At 38.6% G+C, this 19,583-nt stretch overlaps 1 protein-coding gene across 5 annotated transcripts in view; it reads right to left on the reverse strand.

Annotated features, from left to right (window-relative positions):
* The window catches only part of EGF (epidermal growth factor), a 52,549-nt gene that overhangs the window by 27,258 nt on the left and 5,708 nt on the right, over positions 1-19,583 (reverse strand). For 4 of the 5 annotated variants that reach the window (XM_042872052.1, XM_042872055.1, XM_042872057.1 and 1 more), the window contains exons 2-11: positions 17,567-17,698; positions 14,605-14,804; positions 13,482-13,663; positions 10,526-10,756; positions 9,351-9,553; positions 5,474-5,599; positions 4,419-4,541; positions 2,416-2,538; positions 1,117-1,242; positions 149-285 (exon numbers count right to left, since the gene is read on the reverse strand). In XM_042872052.1, the coding sequence (XP_042727986.1) occupies positions 149-285; positions 1,117-1,242; positions 2,416-2,538; positions 4,419-4,541; positions 5,474-5,599; positions 9,351-9,553; positions 10,526-10,756; positions 13,482-13,663; positions 14,605-14,804; positions 17,567-17,698 (1,583 nt within the window). The remainder of the gene's footprint in view (positions 1-148; positions 286-1,116; positions 1,243-2,415; positions 2,539-4,418; positions 4,542-5,473; positions 5,600-9,350; positions 9,554-10,525; positions 10,757-13,481; positions 13,664-14,604; positions 14,805-17,566; positions 17,699-19,583) is intronic. The other variant, XM_042872053.1, reaches the window with a different exon arrangement.

A 19,583-nucleotide genomic window follows, 5' to 3' on the forward strand; every position in this document is an offset into this window, starting at 1 on the left:
TGCCAGTGGCAATCCTGGGCAGGCAACAGAGCATCACGCAGAGCAATGTGTAATCTGGATCACTGACAGCAGAAAGGTTAAGGCACACGAGAGCCCAATCCATTTGTCCTTGCAACACTTCAAAATCCTCTCATTTTTAATACCTTACCTTATTTTCCACTGGGTCAGAATCCAGTGCTAAGACTACTCCCATCTGCCTTTCAAGTAAACTTGCATAATCTGTTCCATCAAAACTGATCCGGCGGATATCTTGGCTGTTTGCAAACAACAGAAATGGCCGAGGGCCTGGTGAAGAAGAATTGCACGTATGTTAATTCTAACAGCTACAAAATGGTCCCTAGAATACATCACTACATAGGATGTTGTGGGTGGGAACAACAGCTCCTGCATATGCTCTGTTTCTCTGTGTTCTTTCTGGCACTTTAATAATATAATCACCAATACCTTAACTACTGAAGTACTTTCTGGGCACTGCTTCATTTGTTTCTTTTCACACTTTGTATTTTTTTTTTTTTTTTTTCAATTCTGTATAACTATGTACATCTTTTCAGGTCAAATTATTTCATTCTCACTTAACTATATTAATTACCTGAGGCCAACCCTAAGCAAGCAATGAAAGTTTTGTCCCTGGAAGGTCTGAAAATGTGAAAGCAAAAGTAAAAAAAGAAGCAAGAAAAGAAGAGGCAAAAACCTGAATATAACATTTAGAAATTAAGACATAGTTCCACCTCCACTGATAGGTAAATCTCTTAAGCACATAGCAGAAAAGGACAGAAGGAATTTTGTAGTATTTCATTTTATTAGCCTCTCACCTCTGGAGCCTGGATTTAAATCTCACACACATCTGAGGTAACCTCATGCATCTATTAAGTTAATTCGGCAGTCTAAAACTATTTCCGAACATTGTGACCACTCTCATTACTGAGCTAAAAGCAAGGCTAGGATTAATTGTGCTAGAACCAGTACATAGATAGACAGTAGCCAAATTATTTTTTTAAGTGTTGCTCAAAGTAATATGGAACTAGTGCAAAATTGTACTGCAGTTATGCTACCCACTTTAAAAGCCTCTGAAACATTTTTGCTTTCATTGGCAGAAATAAGCAGGCTTATACTGACCTATAGCAGTGCAGTGCTTTCTGTCTCGTTGAAGCTTATATCCAGGAAAGCAAGCACACTCCCAGGAGAATGGGCTTAAAGAAGAACATATCTGGCTACAGCCACCATTATCTGGAGATGTGCAACCTTAAACAGAGCATTGGAAAATTTTAACTTTGCCATCCTAAGGAAAAAATACAACAAAATTGTAAGTATAAGTAAGAGAGCAAGTCACTCTGATTAGGATTTCTACAGTATAAACTCTCTCTGTGATGGACAGAATTCTGAAAAGCATCATATTGGAAGCAGAAGTCGAGTGAAATGAAATACAATTAGGTTCAGCTTCTCCTTGAGCCTTTCCTGAAAATTCAGGACACAAGGTGGGAGTGCATGGGATTGGGATATATGACCAGGCTTCCATGTGTTGATTGGTTTTGAGAACTTTTTCAACCATGGAAATCTCATCCAAAATAAAACAGTAACAAATTCTATCAGAGATGGCACTCCATGCAGAGCAGCAGCTAATCAACGCTATTCTGCAAGTTAATTAATCTAGGATGATGAACTGGTGAAATGCAGTGACTTCCTAATAGAACAAGCCAAAATTTTAGGCAAAACAAAAGGAAACCATTCATTCTTCTTGGGCTGTACAACTCAGTGGAGCATCCCCAGCAAAAAGGCAACATTGCTACATGTATATGGTACAGTGCAAAGTAAGTCACAGTTGTAAAAGAGGAAGGGGATTTGTCAAGGCATGAGATTGGCATTAACTGTGCTGTCTTGATCCCCAGGCTTACAAAAATACAGCTGAAAAGTACAGCCTGAATTTGGAGAGCCACTAGAATAAGGAATGACAGATGAGTAGGTGGAACTTCTCCAAATACTCTAACTGCAAAAATATCATTTGTGGCTAACTAGATGAAATTGCTGCAAGTTAAAGTGCCTCAGAACCTAGGTTGTGCAATGTTGATAAAGTCATCTTCAGATTTCAACCAATCCCTGATTTTGTATGATTCCTCTCAAATATAAACTGTAGATGCCACCTGCAACCAATATCTGGGAGATGCCTTGTTTCGTGTGACAGCAGAAGAATTTGGCCTGTAAATATTGAATGTTGTTACTAGTAAGCATCTATTAAAAATGAAGATGAATATTGCGCATCTCAGCGCTCAAAGAGCCAGACTTTCCACTGCCTCCTATCTTGTACAATCATATACAGCTGTGCAAAATGACTGTAAGGTGCCATCATTTACTTCTGGTTCTCTGTGCCAAGAACAGAGTTTGGCAGTCATTACCACTATGAAAACGTTAAACACTTACCCGTGCATGCTTTGCCATCCTCTTTGAGTACAGATCCTTCAGGACAAAAGCAAACAGGCCCTTTAGATGTCTGAAGGCAACCATGGCTGCATTCAGTGTCGTTATTTAAACAGGAAATTAGCTCTACAGTAATTTAAAGAGGAAAAAAGATAATCATAAATGATAGAACAAATTTTTATTAAACCTTCTTCAAGAGGCGTGTTAACATTTTCATAGCTGTTATTCAGTTGTTTGGTTTTTTTCCTCCATTCAAATTTTTTTACACTCTCTTAATTACAGCAAAGGAAAACCCAAACTTATCACTGAGTCATGAAGCCCTTAGACTCATCAGTCTAAAATTTACAAATTTTTATGAAGGAATGAGATTAAAATAGATAAGAAAATGATCACTTTTACACTTTATCTAATGTGGATCAAGTTTCCAATATAAAAGGAAGTCAGACTTAATGTGAAAAACGTGAAGACAATTAGGAAAAAACAATGACTCCCTCTTTTATGCAGTTTACTTTTAAGAAGGATCCTCTCCTTCCACCTCTGCTCTGCAGCGCTGCATCTCTTTGCAGCCCCATTTCTGCACCACAAGGCAGCACCCCCTGGAACTAACACAGGTTTCACACAGCTACTTCTTTGAACCAGCTGCATACACTAGCTTAAATGGGGCATAGCTGTTGCAAATACTCCTCCCAGGCAGCTGTGCTCTGAACTGGACTGCTCTAACCCTTTAGGCACTGTGAAGAGGGTGAAGAAACCAACCTCATGTTTATTTCCCACCACAGCATGTGGTTCTGGATGAACAGCTGCATACAAGACAATCTCAAGGTGCATAGATAGTGACATGTCTGCCTTATGTTGCAGTGCTTATGGAGTTATACTACCCATGCCACATCCCTAACCTATGTTAGAAAAATTGCATTATCTATCTAATTTGAGGCACTCAAACTGTAGGCATAGAGTTTAAGTTAGTCATCTTGGACACACGGGGACATCACACCACGCAGCAGCTGCTGGCTGCGGGTCTTCAGTCACATCTGACTGCCTCATGCAGTCTCCCACAGCCTGGACACCTATGCTTAGATCCCTGAGTCCTGTACCTAGCTTTCATTTAACTAAGGGAGAAGTGCCTCTTGGAGTTTTAAAAATCAATAGGCTGTACGGCTATATTTAGACATTAGTATTGATATTTAATACACCCTACAGCCTGCCACAATCCATACTGAACTCACTGCTGTGCACTGGCACTTCTGAAGTGGCACTTCTATTCATATAGCAATGTTTAATTTTTGTGGAAACAAGAAGGATCTTTACATGTCTCTTCCAAAGTAGAAAAGTGATGGGAGATATCCCAAGACCTGAAGAACTTTGTTCAGTTTCACATTTTATGTCCTAGAAAAACTGGATTCATTTGTAGGCCAAGCATACACAACACTGAACTATGGAAGAAAAGATGTTGCCAGTTAGAAAGCAACTCAGCAAACACTGTAAAGCTTAGGCCACAACTCAACATGAGTGCTGCATGCAGGCATCTAGAATCAGATACACAGATGCATGAAACCTCAATCCTCTTTGGTCCACAAGAGGCTCACATGTGATTACTCGTGTGTGACTTACTTCCTTAAAAATGTCATCTGTCTTTGGTACACGCAGTTTAAGCTAGTCCTACTTGTATACTAAAGGAGAGAAGCAATGCAACAAGCAAAACTTTCAGATGTTTGAGTTATACAAGGACTGTCTCCCATATTATAAAGTCACAGAATAGTTTGAATTGGAAGGGATCCTTAAAAGTCATCTGGCCCAACTCCCCTGCAACAGGAGACGAAACAGGGACACCTACAATCCCATCAGGTGCTTCAGAGCCCCTCCAGCCTGACCTTGGGTGTCTCCAGGGATGGGGCATCCTCCACCTCTCCAGGCAACCTGCACCACTGCTTTATCACCCTCATCATAAAATATTTCTTCCTTATATCTAATCATACTGTAGACATCTTTGAATTAGTGCTACTTACCATGACATGTTTTCCTATCAGGCAGCAGAACAAAACCTCTTGGGCAGGTGCAATAATAGGAACCAGGGATGTTCACACACCCCAGAGTACAGCCATGATTCCAGAAGCCACATTCATTGATATCTGCCAAAAGAAGCACTCACTGTGTCAGAATATGATCATCAGCCAATGTCATGGAATTGAATTAACAAAGCCTCACAGTCTTCAAAAAATCTCTTTATTTCCCATCCATTTTACAAGATATGTTGGTCCTACTAAATATTTTTTTAAAAAGCAAGTCTTTAGACCTAATTCAGATAAGCTTCAAAAACCTTCAAGCACCATATTCAGGCTGTATGTGCTCAACATATGTGTCCAGAGGCAAAGTATGCCTTCCCATACAGATTCCAGTGCCATAATCCTGTATGCACCCTAAAAATTCTCATTAGATACTTCCTTCCGACAAAAAAATTCTTTTTTTTTAAATGGTTCCAACATGACTTGAGAAAAATTCTCAAAATGGGGAAGTGTTTTAGAAGATTCATTTTGGAAAACAATTCTGGCTAATTTCCTGAGGACTGCATGGCTGCTGTAAACGTTTTAAGCTCATAATTCTGATGCCTTTACATCTATCCAACTTTGGTCATGCGGTGAAAATGGTGCTTCTAAAAGTCATATGTTGACAATAATTAATAATACCAGATTTTTATTAAAGCAATGCACACTCAAACATTTATACCTGTTAGGAATTAATGCAATTTTCAAAGATGAGGCTTAAAACAGCCATCGTGTTACGATATCTTTCAACATTTCACCTACAGCGATGCAATCCATTCTAAGTTATATCAAGATCCATAAGAATGACAATTTCTTAAGCTAAGACCAACATTTCTCACAAGGACAACATTTGTGGCATTTTTGCATGTCTCCTTTTAGACTGTACTAGCACAGGGAAAGCCACTAAACTGATATGTCACCTTGAAGTGTTTCTTCATCCTCAAGATTGGAATAAAGTAAAAGAGCAGAGGAATCTTTTTATCTGGTGGAATAAAGCTGAGAGTAGATCTAAGTATTACCTTCACAAAACTGTTTATTTCGACTTAAAATAAAGCCACTAGAACATTTACACCGATGAGTCCTTGAGTCCAGCCTGCAGATTCTTCTTCTGCACTTTTCTTTGTTCAAGTCACAGATTCCTTTTTCTGGAAAAGCACACATAATGTAAATATAATCTTCTGTTCAAGGAGGAACTGTTTTGTTCAGTGACACACCTCTCCTTCTCAACAGCAACTTACTCAACCTGAGTAACTTATTTTTTAATAACTTCTATAACTTTCTGATTTTTTTGGTAAAATGAAGCCAAAAATTCACTATCAAATTAAAGCGTTTGTAGGACAAAGAGTACATTTTTCAAAGACAAAAGGTAAGTTTCTTCAGAGGAAGAAGAAATGAGCCCACAGCAGAAGCCTTACTGCTACTCTCACTTCAGAGAACAAGGCAAACAGGCACTGAAGCATCTCTTTCCACAGAAAGGATTGGCAGAGCCTCGTGTCAGCTCAGCCACCTTCCACAGCTGGTGCTTCTGCAGATATGCAACACTCATGCTCTTATTTCTGTCTTGCAAACTATTATTTTTGTTTTAATCTTCCTAATCTTCTTCTAGGGTTGCTTGCCCCTTTTCCAAGCTAAGAATAGCTGAACTGCTGCCACTGGATATGGGCATGTAGACACCCACACACAACTCTGTGCTTGCCCTGTGCTGTATGTGAAATAAAGGGAATCATGGTCTCATATAGGCAGGGAAGACACTGGATGCGAAGGAATTGCTTAGCATCTCCAATCCAACATTCAAATTCCAAGAGATGGACACCAGCATGATATTAAATTTCAGCATCTTCTGCTAGCCACAGAGGAAGAAAAGCTGGCCGTCAGTTGCAATGACAGATCACATCTATAAAAGAGTGAACTAATTTCCTAGACAGACATTTCATCTTGGCTGAAAGTATCAGCAGTGGACATATTTGCATTATGATTAATTTTTCTCTAACAAAAATCATATTGCTGAATGAGAAACAATGATGGATGACTAGATGGATATTATGTGTGTCACCATGCATGTGAACTTATCAGAAACTTGAATCTTAAGTAGCTTTATCTGAGCCTACCTTTTTGTAGAACTATTTTTGAATTTATGAACTAGGGCCTTAATCTTTGTCACTATTGAAGCTGAATCAGACACATGTTATGGTGTCTAACTTCCAAATACAGAACAAATCACAATGACAGCAGAGCAAATATATGCTATCTCAAAACAGTACAAACGAGCAACCAGATGACACTCAAGATTGCATCTTAAAATTAAAGGTGAACAGTCTCTAAGTCATGAATCACAAAAATTTTAAGATAGTATTTTCTGTAGAAATAGTCGCTATGAACCGTATTTTCTCATTGCCCCCTACCCTATCACATTTTAAATGGAAATTTTTGTTCTCAGATGATTACTTGACATCAGTATCTCACATTAGAAAGAAACAGAAGGTAATTACTCAAAATAAATAAATAAATAAATAAAATCCTGGGATTTCTGAATAGCACTTCCTCTTGATTTATTAACCCATCAGAGAATATATTTTTTAAAAATTCCAGACAGAGCCTTTGAGACTTCAAGGTAATTAAAGCATTCTATGAACCATTAATAAAAGTGGAAAGAGCACTCCAACTGGCATTTGTGAATGCACATACTGACATCAAATCTAGGGTTAGTTATCAAAGAGACTTCAGTTAAACTAAAGACCATCTTCCAGATACTACCATGCCAAAGTTGTGTGGGGTTATAGCACACCCCACAGCTGAATTAATGCCCCTCTCCCTACTTATTGGCTCTGATCAGTTCAGGAAAGCCTTTTGAAAGAGAAGAAGGAAAGAGGACATGAGAAATGTAAAATAAATAATCCAAATTCCTGTCAAAAATCTGATCATATCAGTTGAGCGCTTCTTGTCAGTTTCCTTTTCATCTGAAGGACTTATTTGCTATCTGCTTTAAATAAGGCCTGATAATTCACAGCTGACACTACAGTATAACATATACTTTCTTAGCTTGTACAGAGCATCCAATTAGTCTAGTTATGCTTTCATCTCCAGGTTACTCTGTTGTAAGATCAGCTATAAATCTCATTTGTACTCCAGACTCATTAGCCCTTCTTTCATCTCAGTTCTTGCAGTGGATAAGCCAAGCAATGTATATGCAAAGTCCAGAAAGTTCATCTGGCTTCAACCCTTTACACTTCTTTCTACTCCTTCACTTCTCAGACATTTTTGTAAGGTATTTAGAATAAAATAGAACTACTGCTGAAAACAGTCATAGTTTCATAACACTTGTTGGAAGTGAATGATGCAAGGCATTTAATAGCACTAGTATGTGACTTATTGAAGAGAGGTGGGGACAACCTCATTCTAGTGCAAAAAGAAACTTAGGAAAATAACATGTTCTAGAGGGAAGAATTAAGTGACTATAGTCAATGAGCACTATGCTACATCCTTTTGTGGAGAGAACATATGTAACAACTAATAGCCCCTAAGGTTCAGAACACTGCCATGAACTACCTTCCTCAGCCACTGTATCCCCCTATCTTCATGAAAATGCAGATATGGCAGCAGGCAGTACCAAAGAAGAGACACTACATGGGGCATTCCAAATTTTGGAATCTTTGCAACAGCACTGAGACATGTGTGGTCTTGTCACTATACTATCTGCTCTACAAATGCACCTTTTCATAGTTATTCTGTGTGTAAGAACTAAATGTATGAGTTGAAGAAAGTGCTTTAATTTGCCGAGAAAACTATTTTTCTCAAAGGAAGCACAGAACCAGTATTGTCTCTGAATGAAGATTCCCTGTGGTTACAAGCATAAGTTTGATTTCCAAGATTACTTTCTATTCTTCACCTCAACAGATTCTTGCACTGCAAACAAGGCATTTGTGAGGAAAGTTCCCTGAAAATTTTGATTTTCCCATTCAGATCAGAGTTCAGGAAAGAGATACAGCATTATACCAAATAAAGCTGTTGGCTGGCATGAAGAAAGACAAAGCCTATTATGCAGTAGATATTTCAAACTGGCTCAAAAGAGATGGACACAGTTTCATTTTTGCTCATAAAAGCACACACCACTTTTTCCTAATGTTTTTACACCATCTGTACCTCTTGGGCACCCTGCACTTCCTACTGTCTCAGCAGGAATCATCAAGGAAAGCAGCCAACTTTCATCTTCTGATCCCAAAACGAAATGCAGTGGCATGGCTATTTCATACCGCAGGTTGCAACTGATACCAATTAAAGACACCCAGGGCTCTCATTTAATAGTTACTATGGCAGCCCCAGACCTGTCTTAAACAAGATGAATCTTAATCCAATGAAGCTGAGACATCCACACTATCACTTGTAGGTCACACTATATTCTTCTTAAAATCCTTCAGTGCCATAATAATCAACCAGAGGTATTTAGATGTGCATTACATTAAAACTTCCAGCAGAGAACTGGTATTTGATGAATACAATCAACACACACACACACACAAAAAGGCTGTCTTTACATTTAGAAATAAAGTATAAAAATAAATTTGTGAAACAAAGAAAAGGAAGGAAAAGGAAAGTGGAACGGAAGAAAACTGGAAAAGTGGAAAATTGGAAAATTGATGACACAGAGAAAATCACACATAGAATCACAGGGCTGGAGAGAAACCTCTGAAGATCGTCAACTGTCTCTATATGCATTCAAATTAATGAAAAGAGCAGCTTCCTGTCTGATACGCTAGCGAACATATGGGTTGCTGAAGTTGAAGAAAACCTGGTCATTGACTTTACTGAGGCCTGGAATTTTGCAGAAGAAAATTATTACTGTGAAAGGTCAGTATGTACATCATTATTATTTTCACAAATACATTACAGTTTACTTACCAAACTCTTGAAGATCTGTTCTTGCACCAGGCTGTTTAAATGGATGCACTACTTTTATCTCCACGGGTGGAAAAAGTGATGGTTTCAGGCTAATAGTGACAACAACCTTTCCAGTATACTTGTTGGCTGTTCGTACTGTACCAGACTTCAGCTCCGAATAGTACAGGTGGTCAGCAAAGAGAGACATACCAAGCAACTGATATCTACAACATTGAAAAATTAGTGTGAAATGGCACATCACCCAATTCCTGTATATACTGACTCACACATTTTCTGAGCAGTGAGTTCAGTCAAGTTTACTGTAAATAGCCTTTGTTTTCTTTTAGGTGTATGTGAGAGTCAGATGAGATGCCAGAGACACTCCCAGCACTCAGAATCCTTCAAATTTACAAGAAACAGCTACAAAAATTGTGATCATTTCTCACAAAGTATGTGAGATGCTGTTTAAGACTGACTCAACTGACAGAGACAGATTCTATTGAACCAGCAATTAAAATGGGCACTTGCTTTATTGAAGGATTTAGGCCAGAAAATTACCCCCATTTCCCAGTGTGGCACTGGAAAGTGCCTTCTCTGAACCTTCTGACTGTCTCAGGAAGTTAGGATGGAGATGGAGGGACAGGAACAGGGTTTTCCTTAAATCTGTCTTGCTGCTGCACTCAGTCAGGCACTGGGGAGACAAGGATAACTAAAAATCTGCTGACTTTCTCTGAAGAGCCTGAGCACAGGGCACCATCTATACCTCCCTGAGCAGCAGCTGAAGAGGACAACAGGCTTAGAAGAGGACAGGGAAGACGTGATAGAGCTCAGGCTTTTGAGCATAGCTCAGACACCTGAGCTAACCTACAGTGACCCTGGACAAATCATTTAAGCTCTCTGCTTTCGTCTTCTCTATCTGCAGAAAAAGGCTACTAATAAACACTCCGAGAGGATTTCTGAGGATTATGTGGTTATCATTTGCTAAAAGCTTAGAAGATGGAGAGTACTAAGTGGCAGTATTATCTGCAGTGAATTCAACAGTTAGTTTTTTCCGTTTTCACCTTTGTAGAACTACAATTACAAAACATTTATATGCATTACAGTGTTGTGAAGCAACAAAATAAAAGTCTCCTATGCTTTCTTTAACTGCACGCCCAGGAAATAAGCTTTCTTTCTGACAGCCCAGAAAAACTCACCGACCAGAACTTCGGAGCAAATGAACAGCACCCCCTTCATAGTCACATGATCCAATATGGGAAATCTCATTCCCATGGTCATGCTGGATCCAGTAGAGCCTTATGTCAACAAAATCTAGTGAGATGGCCTTTATTTTTTCTGTGGTTCTTAACATATTTCTCACATCACTTCCATTGAGGGACACACGGTATATGCTTGAAACTGTACCATCTGATGACCAAAACAGTATCCTGCAGGAAAGAGGCATGTTTTGGGAAAAAAATTAAGTATTTATATGCTTACAAGGTAACATCACTGGTATGTATTCCTTGCTCCCATGTGCAAACTTTTTTCAATCTTACCAAAGTGCATTCAGAACCAAAGCTAATAATAAAGCAAGAGGATTCCTCAATATACATTGACCTTTTCCAGGAAAAAAACATAGATGTCCTTCAAAACATAGCTCTACTTAGAATGGAAATAATTTTCGCCAAAAGGGTGTTCCCTGTTTAATGGAATCAATATTACCACTAATTTTTTGTTACAGTTGTTTTCCTGTTTTAATAAATATACTTCTACCAGCAGACTTATGACTGTTCAGGAAGCAATGATATACTAGAAATCTCATGTAGGTCAAGCAGAAATCAGCCCAGCTTAACCGCAAGGCACAGTTATCTCTCTCCCTGCTTTGTTCCACCAAAGTCAGAGAGGGAAACTAGAACAACCTCTGAAATCTACAGGGGACTGCTGCAAACTTAGGAAAAAATGTATCTTTGAGGCAGATGTTTGGCCCTCTGCCTCTGTGGAGGAAGTCATCTCCAAAAATTTCAGACCAACACCACACACACTAGTACTTTACTTAACAATACCAAATCATTTCCTTCTACCACCTTCCTCCTGGTTACAGCAGCCAGCCTATGATGTCATTAAATTAAGGCCCAGTCAAAATAAAGTTTCAATACCCAGATCAGTTAGGAACTGAACTTACATACATCTGAAGTTATTAATGGATCAGAACTCAGATTTAGTGATGTGACTAAGGTTAGCAACAGCTCTAACAGGGCAAGTTAACATTCACTAGTCTATTTTATTTCTTAAGGCTTGGGTTTAGATTCTTCGCTTTAGATTCTTACATTTAAGCACAAAAAAAATCCGAGACACTTTATGATTTTGCCTTATCTTCACAAAACTGCAAGATTTACAGTATGAAACAGCATAAAACCAGCTTTATTGCGTTAATCTATTGTACTAAACAAGCAGGAAGAAACAACCCTTGCCTCATGGCTTTTTCTCCCTGTTGCATGTCCTCCAGTCATCATAGACTATTAAAGTAGACGCAAAAATATGTTTCCAGAAGGACAGTCCAGCTTTCTACTGTCATTAACACTTCATTAACACCTGCTTGCATTTCTGTGTCACCCTTTGCTATTTAAGAAACCTCAATGTTCTGAAAGTTTGAATAAATGCTAGCATTCACTTTTTGTCAATTAGGAAACTAAGAAACAACAGTAATTATAGTTTCTGTGAAGATATTTTGCAAATTTGTTTATAATCTTAACATACAGGTAGACTGAAGAACAAAGTTTACAAGCAGCTTGAGTAATTGCCAGCATTTACCTTATTTGTCATCTCCTTCTTTTATTTTTACTTCTGATTTTTCAGCATTTTTAATAGCATTTTTAAAAAAATCAATCTTACAGCTAGGGTTACATCATTAGCAGTAAAATAATCTTATTACCACTAATATTTAGGCACATTCCTTGAGAAAAACTCCATTACTAGGGTACCACATTGACTTTCATTTCTTAAGAGTTGCATGGATTTTAGGAAAGACGCCGTTAACATCAGACTTAGAGAATGTGCATACCTGTGTGCATAAACATATTGTTGGGTATTTTTCTTTCTTTCTTTTTTTTTAATTCACATTAAAAATAGAGGGTTTTCATACAAGCAAAACACACCAGGACAGAATTGTAACATCAAACTTCTTGAAGTCTATTTTCTTTACAGTTTATTACTGGCTTTCTGTAAGCATATTATGTACAGTTTCAGTGCATGGTGAATCACACCTAGGTGAATATACAAACTTGAACCTCTACATATGTTTCATTGAGTTCAGGAAATATACTTCTATAATGTCATTTTGTAACATATCCATCCGTGGCATTTGACCATGGATGTAAGGACCTGTAAATATTTCCAAAGCTGGTAAACACTATATTTAACTCAATCAGAAGAAAATATTTTAAATGAAAATACACATATTTATAGTTTCAGTATGCCAGCTTGGGAGTAAAAGGGACTCCCAACATTTGGGATGAACATTTGTGAGCAACATTTGGATGGCTGGACTAGACGATCTTGTAGGTCCTTTCCAACCTTGTGATTCTGTGATTTGCAGGCATTGTAGCTTTTGCTGCTCGAATTCTTCCTGCTGCCCTGAAACTATGCTCTCTTTGAGAAAGGACCAGCAGATCCTCAGATCTCCTAACTAAAGAAATTTTCTCTGATGACCAATTGGTATAGATTCTGCATTAGACCTTAGTAGGCATTTCTCACACACTTCTCTGGTTCTCTCTTATATATTTATTAATCGTTTATTCTATTACCCCCAAAGAAAGGAGATTTAGATTAGATGTTTGGCAGAAATTTTTCACTTTGAGGCACTGGCACCAGCTGCCCAGAGGTGTGGATGCCCCATCTCTAAAGGTGGTCAGGACGAGGCTGGATGGGGCCCTGAGCAGCCAGACCTGGTGGGGGGCAACCAGCCCATAGCAGGGGATCAGAACTGGATAAGCTGCAAGGTCCCTTCCAACCAAAGTAATTCTATGGTTCTACGATTTTATCAACATTCAGGTAGGGATTGTACTAGACAAAACACCATGCACACAGTATTTCCATAACTGGTAAACCAGTCACAGTACTTAGTATATTAAGAGTTCATTTTAATGAAATTACTAACCTAGTTAAAATTACCTTTGCTCAGCATCAATGGCAATCTTTGTGGGACGACCAATATCTCTTAAAAGAACTCGACGTTTCTTCCCATTCATGTCAGTTGCTTCTATGGTTGCTTTCTGTCTATTGGCCCAGAGAATGTCCTGATTTATCCAGTCAATAGCAAATCCTGAAATGCCTTTGTCTATATAACATAATCTCTGTAAACAACAAAAAATTGTTAACAAGAAGCATCATACGCTTGACTTTCAGTACATTGACTATTGTGCCAGAATGAGGATTCCATCTCATTCCACTGGCCTGCTTCATTTTCTCTCAGACCTGTATTATTGGTCTTTCTTGTTTTTTAATTGCTTTCATTTTCCCTTGGCTCTTACATACACTCCTTCTGAATGAGTGAACCACAGGTAATAGAAAATATTATTTGTAAGCGACACACTGGACTGATCTAGCTACAATTTCTGCCTACATTTCAAACATTATGAAGCACCCAGTTGAAAGACAACCTAACACACTGTTGCTGGAGTTTGATCTTTAAAAAACAGCTTAAAATATGTAAGTTAAGATTCCACAAGGGTACAGCAAAACCAGTAATCTCTCTCCAACAAAAGAAGGTTCTCACAGCACTGAAGTGCAGCCGTACCAGCCTGTCTTCCCTTTAATGAGCCAGAGGCAATGAACTGCACAGTTTTTTCTGAACAAAGGATGCAGTTCTAAAAGAAGCATTTATGCAACCATAGAAACCGATAAAAAGATTGAGGGAAAAAAAAAAAAAAAAAACAGCAGGAATTCAAGCACATTCTTCTCATACCATTTGTGGTGGTTTGAGTTATGTTAATCTGAAAGACAAACTTTCATAATGCCAAAGATTAATTTAAAACTGATAGAGACGTTATTGTCTTCAAAGATTTGGCTTGTCTACATTTCTTCCCTTTTAGTTGATCTGTAGAAAATACTACATGTACTGTGAATGTTGGTAAAACAGCCTAGGCTCAGAACCAGAATCATTATGGTTGCAAACTGTTTAATAAGCCTGAAATGCCAATAAATAAACAAGCAGAATTGCACCTCTGAGTAGGTGTTTCTGCATGGAGTTTAATGCCCAATAACTCAAACAATTTGAGAGAAAGGATGACTTTACCTCTCTTTTTGTGCCATTCAGGTGAATTCTTTGCAGAAGTCGCTTTTCTGAATCTACCCAGTACACTTTCTCTTCTGTATAATGAAAATCCATAAGTCCCGATGGACCAGCATCATCCACCAATCTTTCATGATTGGTCCCTTCAGTGTCAATTCTGTAGATGGCACTTCCATGGTGAAAAAGTAGAAATGGTGCAGGGTCTAGTGTTGAAAAAAAAGGGGAGGAGGGGAACACCAACTAATAGACAAGCATTGAATTTTTGCTGCATTGCATTAAGTTTCTGGTTGAATATTAGGAAAAAATTATTCTCCAAAATAGTGGATGGGCATTGAACAGACTGCCTGGGGAGATGGTGGAGACACCATCCCTGGAGATGTTCAAGAACAGCATAGATGCAGTAATGAGGGGCCGGGTTAGTGAGTAATATTTCTGGGTAGGTAAACAGTTGGACTAGATGATCTTAGACATCTTTTCCAGCCTCAATGATTCTATGATTGTAAATTCTCATCAGTATTATCCTAGACAGAGTAGGAAATTTAACCTTCTCCTTCGTTTTTAATGGTAACATCACAGAGAATCAATTACCAATGTGATATAAATATAATAGTCCATTCACATTTACTGCTGAAAATCCATTAAGTCAAAAATCTGAGTAGTGAAACTGAGATTGCAGAAAAAGTTGTAACTAGAACAGAGACCAATCTTTAGTGTACCATTAAAGCACATTCAAAGGAGAAAGTCCCATGATGGTTGTTACCGTGGGGATTTATAAAATGGTTGCTTGAAACAACAGGTCATGGCATACAAGAAATTCTCTTGTCAAGTGACTTTGAAATACAAGCACTTATACAGATCCAAGAGAATAACAGGTTTAAAACCTTGCCACTTGTTGAATTAATGTTTCCAAGAATTCAATCCCCTTCACAGCAGAAGAAAGAGCCCAAGTTTGATTTCTCCATTGAACAAGTTCTGACAGCAACCAGGATGTAAATTAACTGCTGCTCACAAGGAAGATGATCAACACTCTGATTTCAAGACTATTACAGCAGTGCGTATTTGGAGTTTTCAAGGTATTACCCAGTTATAAAAATTGCTCCTAGGATGCTAGTGTCTCCCTTTTTCTGCTGCTATTTGCACTAAGCAGCCCCATGTGAGAGTGTTTAAATTATGGAGGCTTGCTTTACGTAAATGGTAAATGAACAGAGAAGTGTAGCAAGGTTGATTTATCTCAGGAATGTGACAGCTGTACTGCCACCTTTTCTGCCAACTAGATGACCAAGAGCATTTTTATACTTTGTTTTTTTGTCCTTTCCACTCTCTGAATTTCCCAAATGGAGCCTGTAAATGAGGGCTGTAAACGGAATTGGGACTGAACTAATCTGATTCTGATCACAGAGGAGCCAGACAGATTTGGGATTAAATTTTATCACCTCTCAACTATTGTTATTACTACTATAAATATCAGTAATAACCTCTAAAGAAGTTGAAGCCCTCATACAACATAATAAAGCAAGACTGTTATTTGAAAGATACCTGAGCACAAATATCATTTCAGGTTAACAGGTTTGTTTTCAGGTCTCTTCAGCTCAAAGGTGAATGGCTTACAAAGCAGCCAAGTTAAAAAATAAATAAATCTATATGAAGACATTCTTAAGAAGTACTGAAAGAAGTCTAGCCTGGCTCTTTGCATTGGTGACAATTTGGGAGCTGTATGGAATACTTTTGATTATTGTATTGTATTGATTATTGTGAAGATTAAAAACATCCAGAGAGAATCAAGGACATCTCCAAATATGGTTTCCAAATGGTTTAATTTGGAAACCAGCTCTACCACATACCATCTCCATGCCAGGGAGAGTCCCAAGTGAATATTAGAAAGAAAACCTGAGCTCCTAGACCAGGAGGGAGTTGTAGCAAGTCCCAGACAGGAACCAAAACCAGACATTCAGGAAACCAACACGGAAAGGTGAGAGGCGAAATTTAGAGCACTCACACACCGTATTCTAGATGCAAGGTTAAACAATTAATAAAATCTAACCAGATTTTTTCCCATGAATAGCACCAATTGACTACAAAACTAAGGTTATTTAGAAGGTGTAATTATAGATATTTTCCTCTCAGAAGGGTTAAATTCTCTTTAAATGTCAGTACTTCTTACATGATCAAAAAACAATTGAAACCCTCAAGAGAGCAGGAGAGAAAGACCTCACATTAGCACTCTGGAGACAGGACAAGGGGAAACAGCCATAAGCTGCAGCACAGGAAGTTCCGCACAAATGTGCGCAAGAACTTCTTTACAGTGAGGGTGACGGAGCACTGGAACAGGCTGCCCAGGGAGGTGGTGGAGTCTCCTTCTCTGGAGATGTTCAAGACCTGCCTGGATGCCAACCTGTGTGACCTGCTGTAGGGAACCTGCTTTGGCAAGGGGGTTGGACTCGATGATCTCTGGAGGTCCCTTCCAACCCCTACAATTCTGTGATTCATGTTTATTATGAAAATTCCTATGGATCAAACCAAAAAGTAAGTGCTACCTGCATTTCACAGTTCTGCCTCTACCCTAAATACGCTGGACGTCAGTGCCACCAGATTAAAAGTGATGAAGGTATCAAAATCTCACATGCTGCTGTCTTCTTCTGGTAAAAGTAGGGACACGGTAGTAGAGTGATCACAGTTCTGATCACAGAGGAAGAGTAGCTTTGCTAAATAGAAAATCATGGTTTGTTTTCATTTGCTTTTGTGTGTTTTCCTGTTTCCCACTACTGTACCTTCCATCCTTCGTTCATTTTCCCATCACCACACAGAAGACGCAGTTTTTCAGTCACCAAACCGGAGCTGCTATGCAGTATCTAAGTCAGCACCATGAGTAGGGTCCAGTGAGATATTGCTCACTTCTAAATACAATGCTGACTGCTAACTGAAGTCTAAAGTACTTTTTTAGTCATAAAAAGGAAAATGAATTTACCATTCACATAGCAAGACCGTTTGTCGATATCCAAGGTGTAACCAGGCAAGCAGGAGCAGAAGTAGGACCCCGGTATGTTTGTACAGGTTTGGCCACAGGTTCCCAGACCACCTTCAAGGCATTCATCAATATCTGAAACAGGTTTTTGAACAGATCAGGGCAATTCAACTAGAAACAGCAGCAGAAGGCAAACAGAAAGAAAACCCTTCACAGAGAAAGCTAGGTATAAAATATCACATTAAGAGAGGAAAGGAGGGTGAATGTATTGCATTATGCATTGCTGTCAGGATTATTTCCTTTGCATGCCATCACACACACAGCAATTTTTATTTTTTTAAGAGACTATCCAGGGAAATAACCATTCTACCCAGTGTCTGGGCACTCTATACAAATGGTTTCCAATTGCTCAAAATGAGGGAACAGACTTATCTCATACTCCATTTCTGCTATTTACATAATCACCTGCTATGCAAATGCCCTCTGCAGCTGCTTCCCTCTATCATTATCCCTCTATCCACATTTTGAAAATAAAACACCAAATTTCACAAAAAAAAGCAAAGCAGCAGTCTGCCATGGCAGTGAGCTCATTTTTGTTTAAGCCCTTTTTGTTTGAGTTTCAAAAATATATACAAAACACTTAAAAATCTTATATATATATATATACACACATATACATACATATATATGTGTGTGTGTGTGTGTGTATTCTGAGATCAGCAAGCCCAAACCAAGGCAGCAAACAAACAAATTAGAATTTTAACTGGTAGGGTATAAACAGTAGTAAATACAGAAAATTAAGGATCTTATTTTTCAAAACAGTCACCATTGAGGATCCCATTCAATAATAAAAGGGGAAGACATTACCCTATTTGGCAGCACTCAGCACCGTGGATGACGGTCCCTAAAAGTTTAGAGAATCTTCAGTTTCTACTGAAATAAAATGCATCTGGTAACAACTTCCTGAGGTCGCTGGCATCATACCCTTTTGTATTTCTTCGATAAGCGCAGTGAAGGATGCTCCGAGGAGCAGCTTTTCCCTCAGCCAAGATCAAAAAATTAAAAAGTGTACACAATAAGGATAAAAGCATGATTTGAGTGTAAGAAAACAGCTTGTCAGTGAGACACTTGAGAGCTCTGTCTGTTTAACTTATCAGAAAGAAACCTGGGAGAAGATGACTACAATATATAAATACTTTCACAAAGTACCAGCTTTTCTCAGAGACGTTTTAACCTCCCACAGGAAATAATTAAAAAGGTTCATGGCTGAGAACTGAAATGAGAGAAAATCAATACAGTTAACAGAAAATATGATTCAGTAAGGGAACTGCTAAGCTACCACAAAAAAAAACTGTGACACTGTGAAAACCACTAGTGGATGTTCTCAAGACAAGACCAGAATGGGGAGAAATGCTTTAATAAAGCACAGGATGCCGAGCTGTATACTAAGGTAACTGGAAAATGGCCTGTGGTTTACAGGGTGGTCTCCTCCATTATTAAACAATATGAATCTACAGATCAGATCACACTGATCATTCAGGCTAGAAGAATTTATGCTGCTTGTCTGGGTAGTTGTACTTGAGAGGATTTTAAGGTTATCAGTATGCCCATTTTCACCACTAGCAAAGTTCACACAGTAAAGAAATTTCACACATACTGAAAAGTGAATAATCACTCCAGCTGAAGATCAATTGCCAATGAAAGCAGAGGGATATTGAGACAGAACACACAGGCATCAAGGAGTGGACCTTCCAGACGTAGAAAGGAAGCAATGAGAAATACTGAGCTGTTATTAAACACACTGTTAACATTTGACTCTTATTTTGATAACAGTGGAAGAAGGTCCTGTTATTAACATACTCCCTTCTTTTTGTAAAGTCGGGGGGATGGGGGGAGGGGCGGGAAGTAAACAAATAAATGTCTCTTAATGCTTGGGAGAACTTGACCACAAAAACATCCACAAGTTGAAACCTGCCATGCCTTCACCTGAGCTCCTTGTGCCAAAGCCATGCACATAACT

Source organism: Lagopus leucura, unplaced genomic scaffold, assembly GCF_019238085.1.
Source record: "Lagopus leucura isolate 7727_CA_CO unplaced genomic scaffold, USGS_WTPT01 Super-Scaffold_100004, whole genome shotgun sequence".
NCBI lineage: Eukaryota > Metazoa > Chordata > Aves > Galliformes > Phasianidae > Lagopus > Lagopus leucura.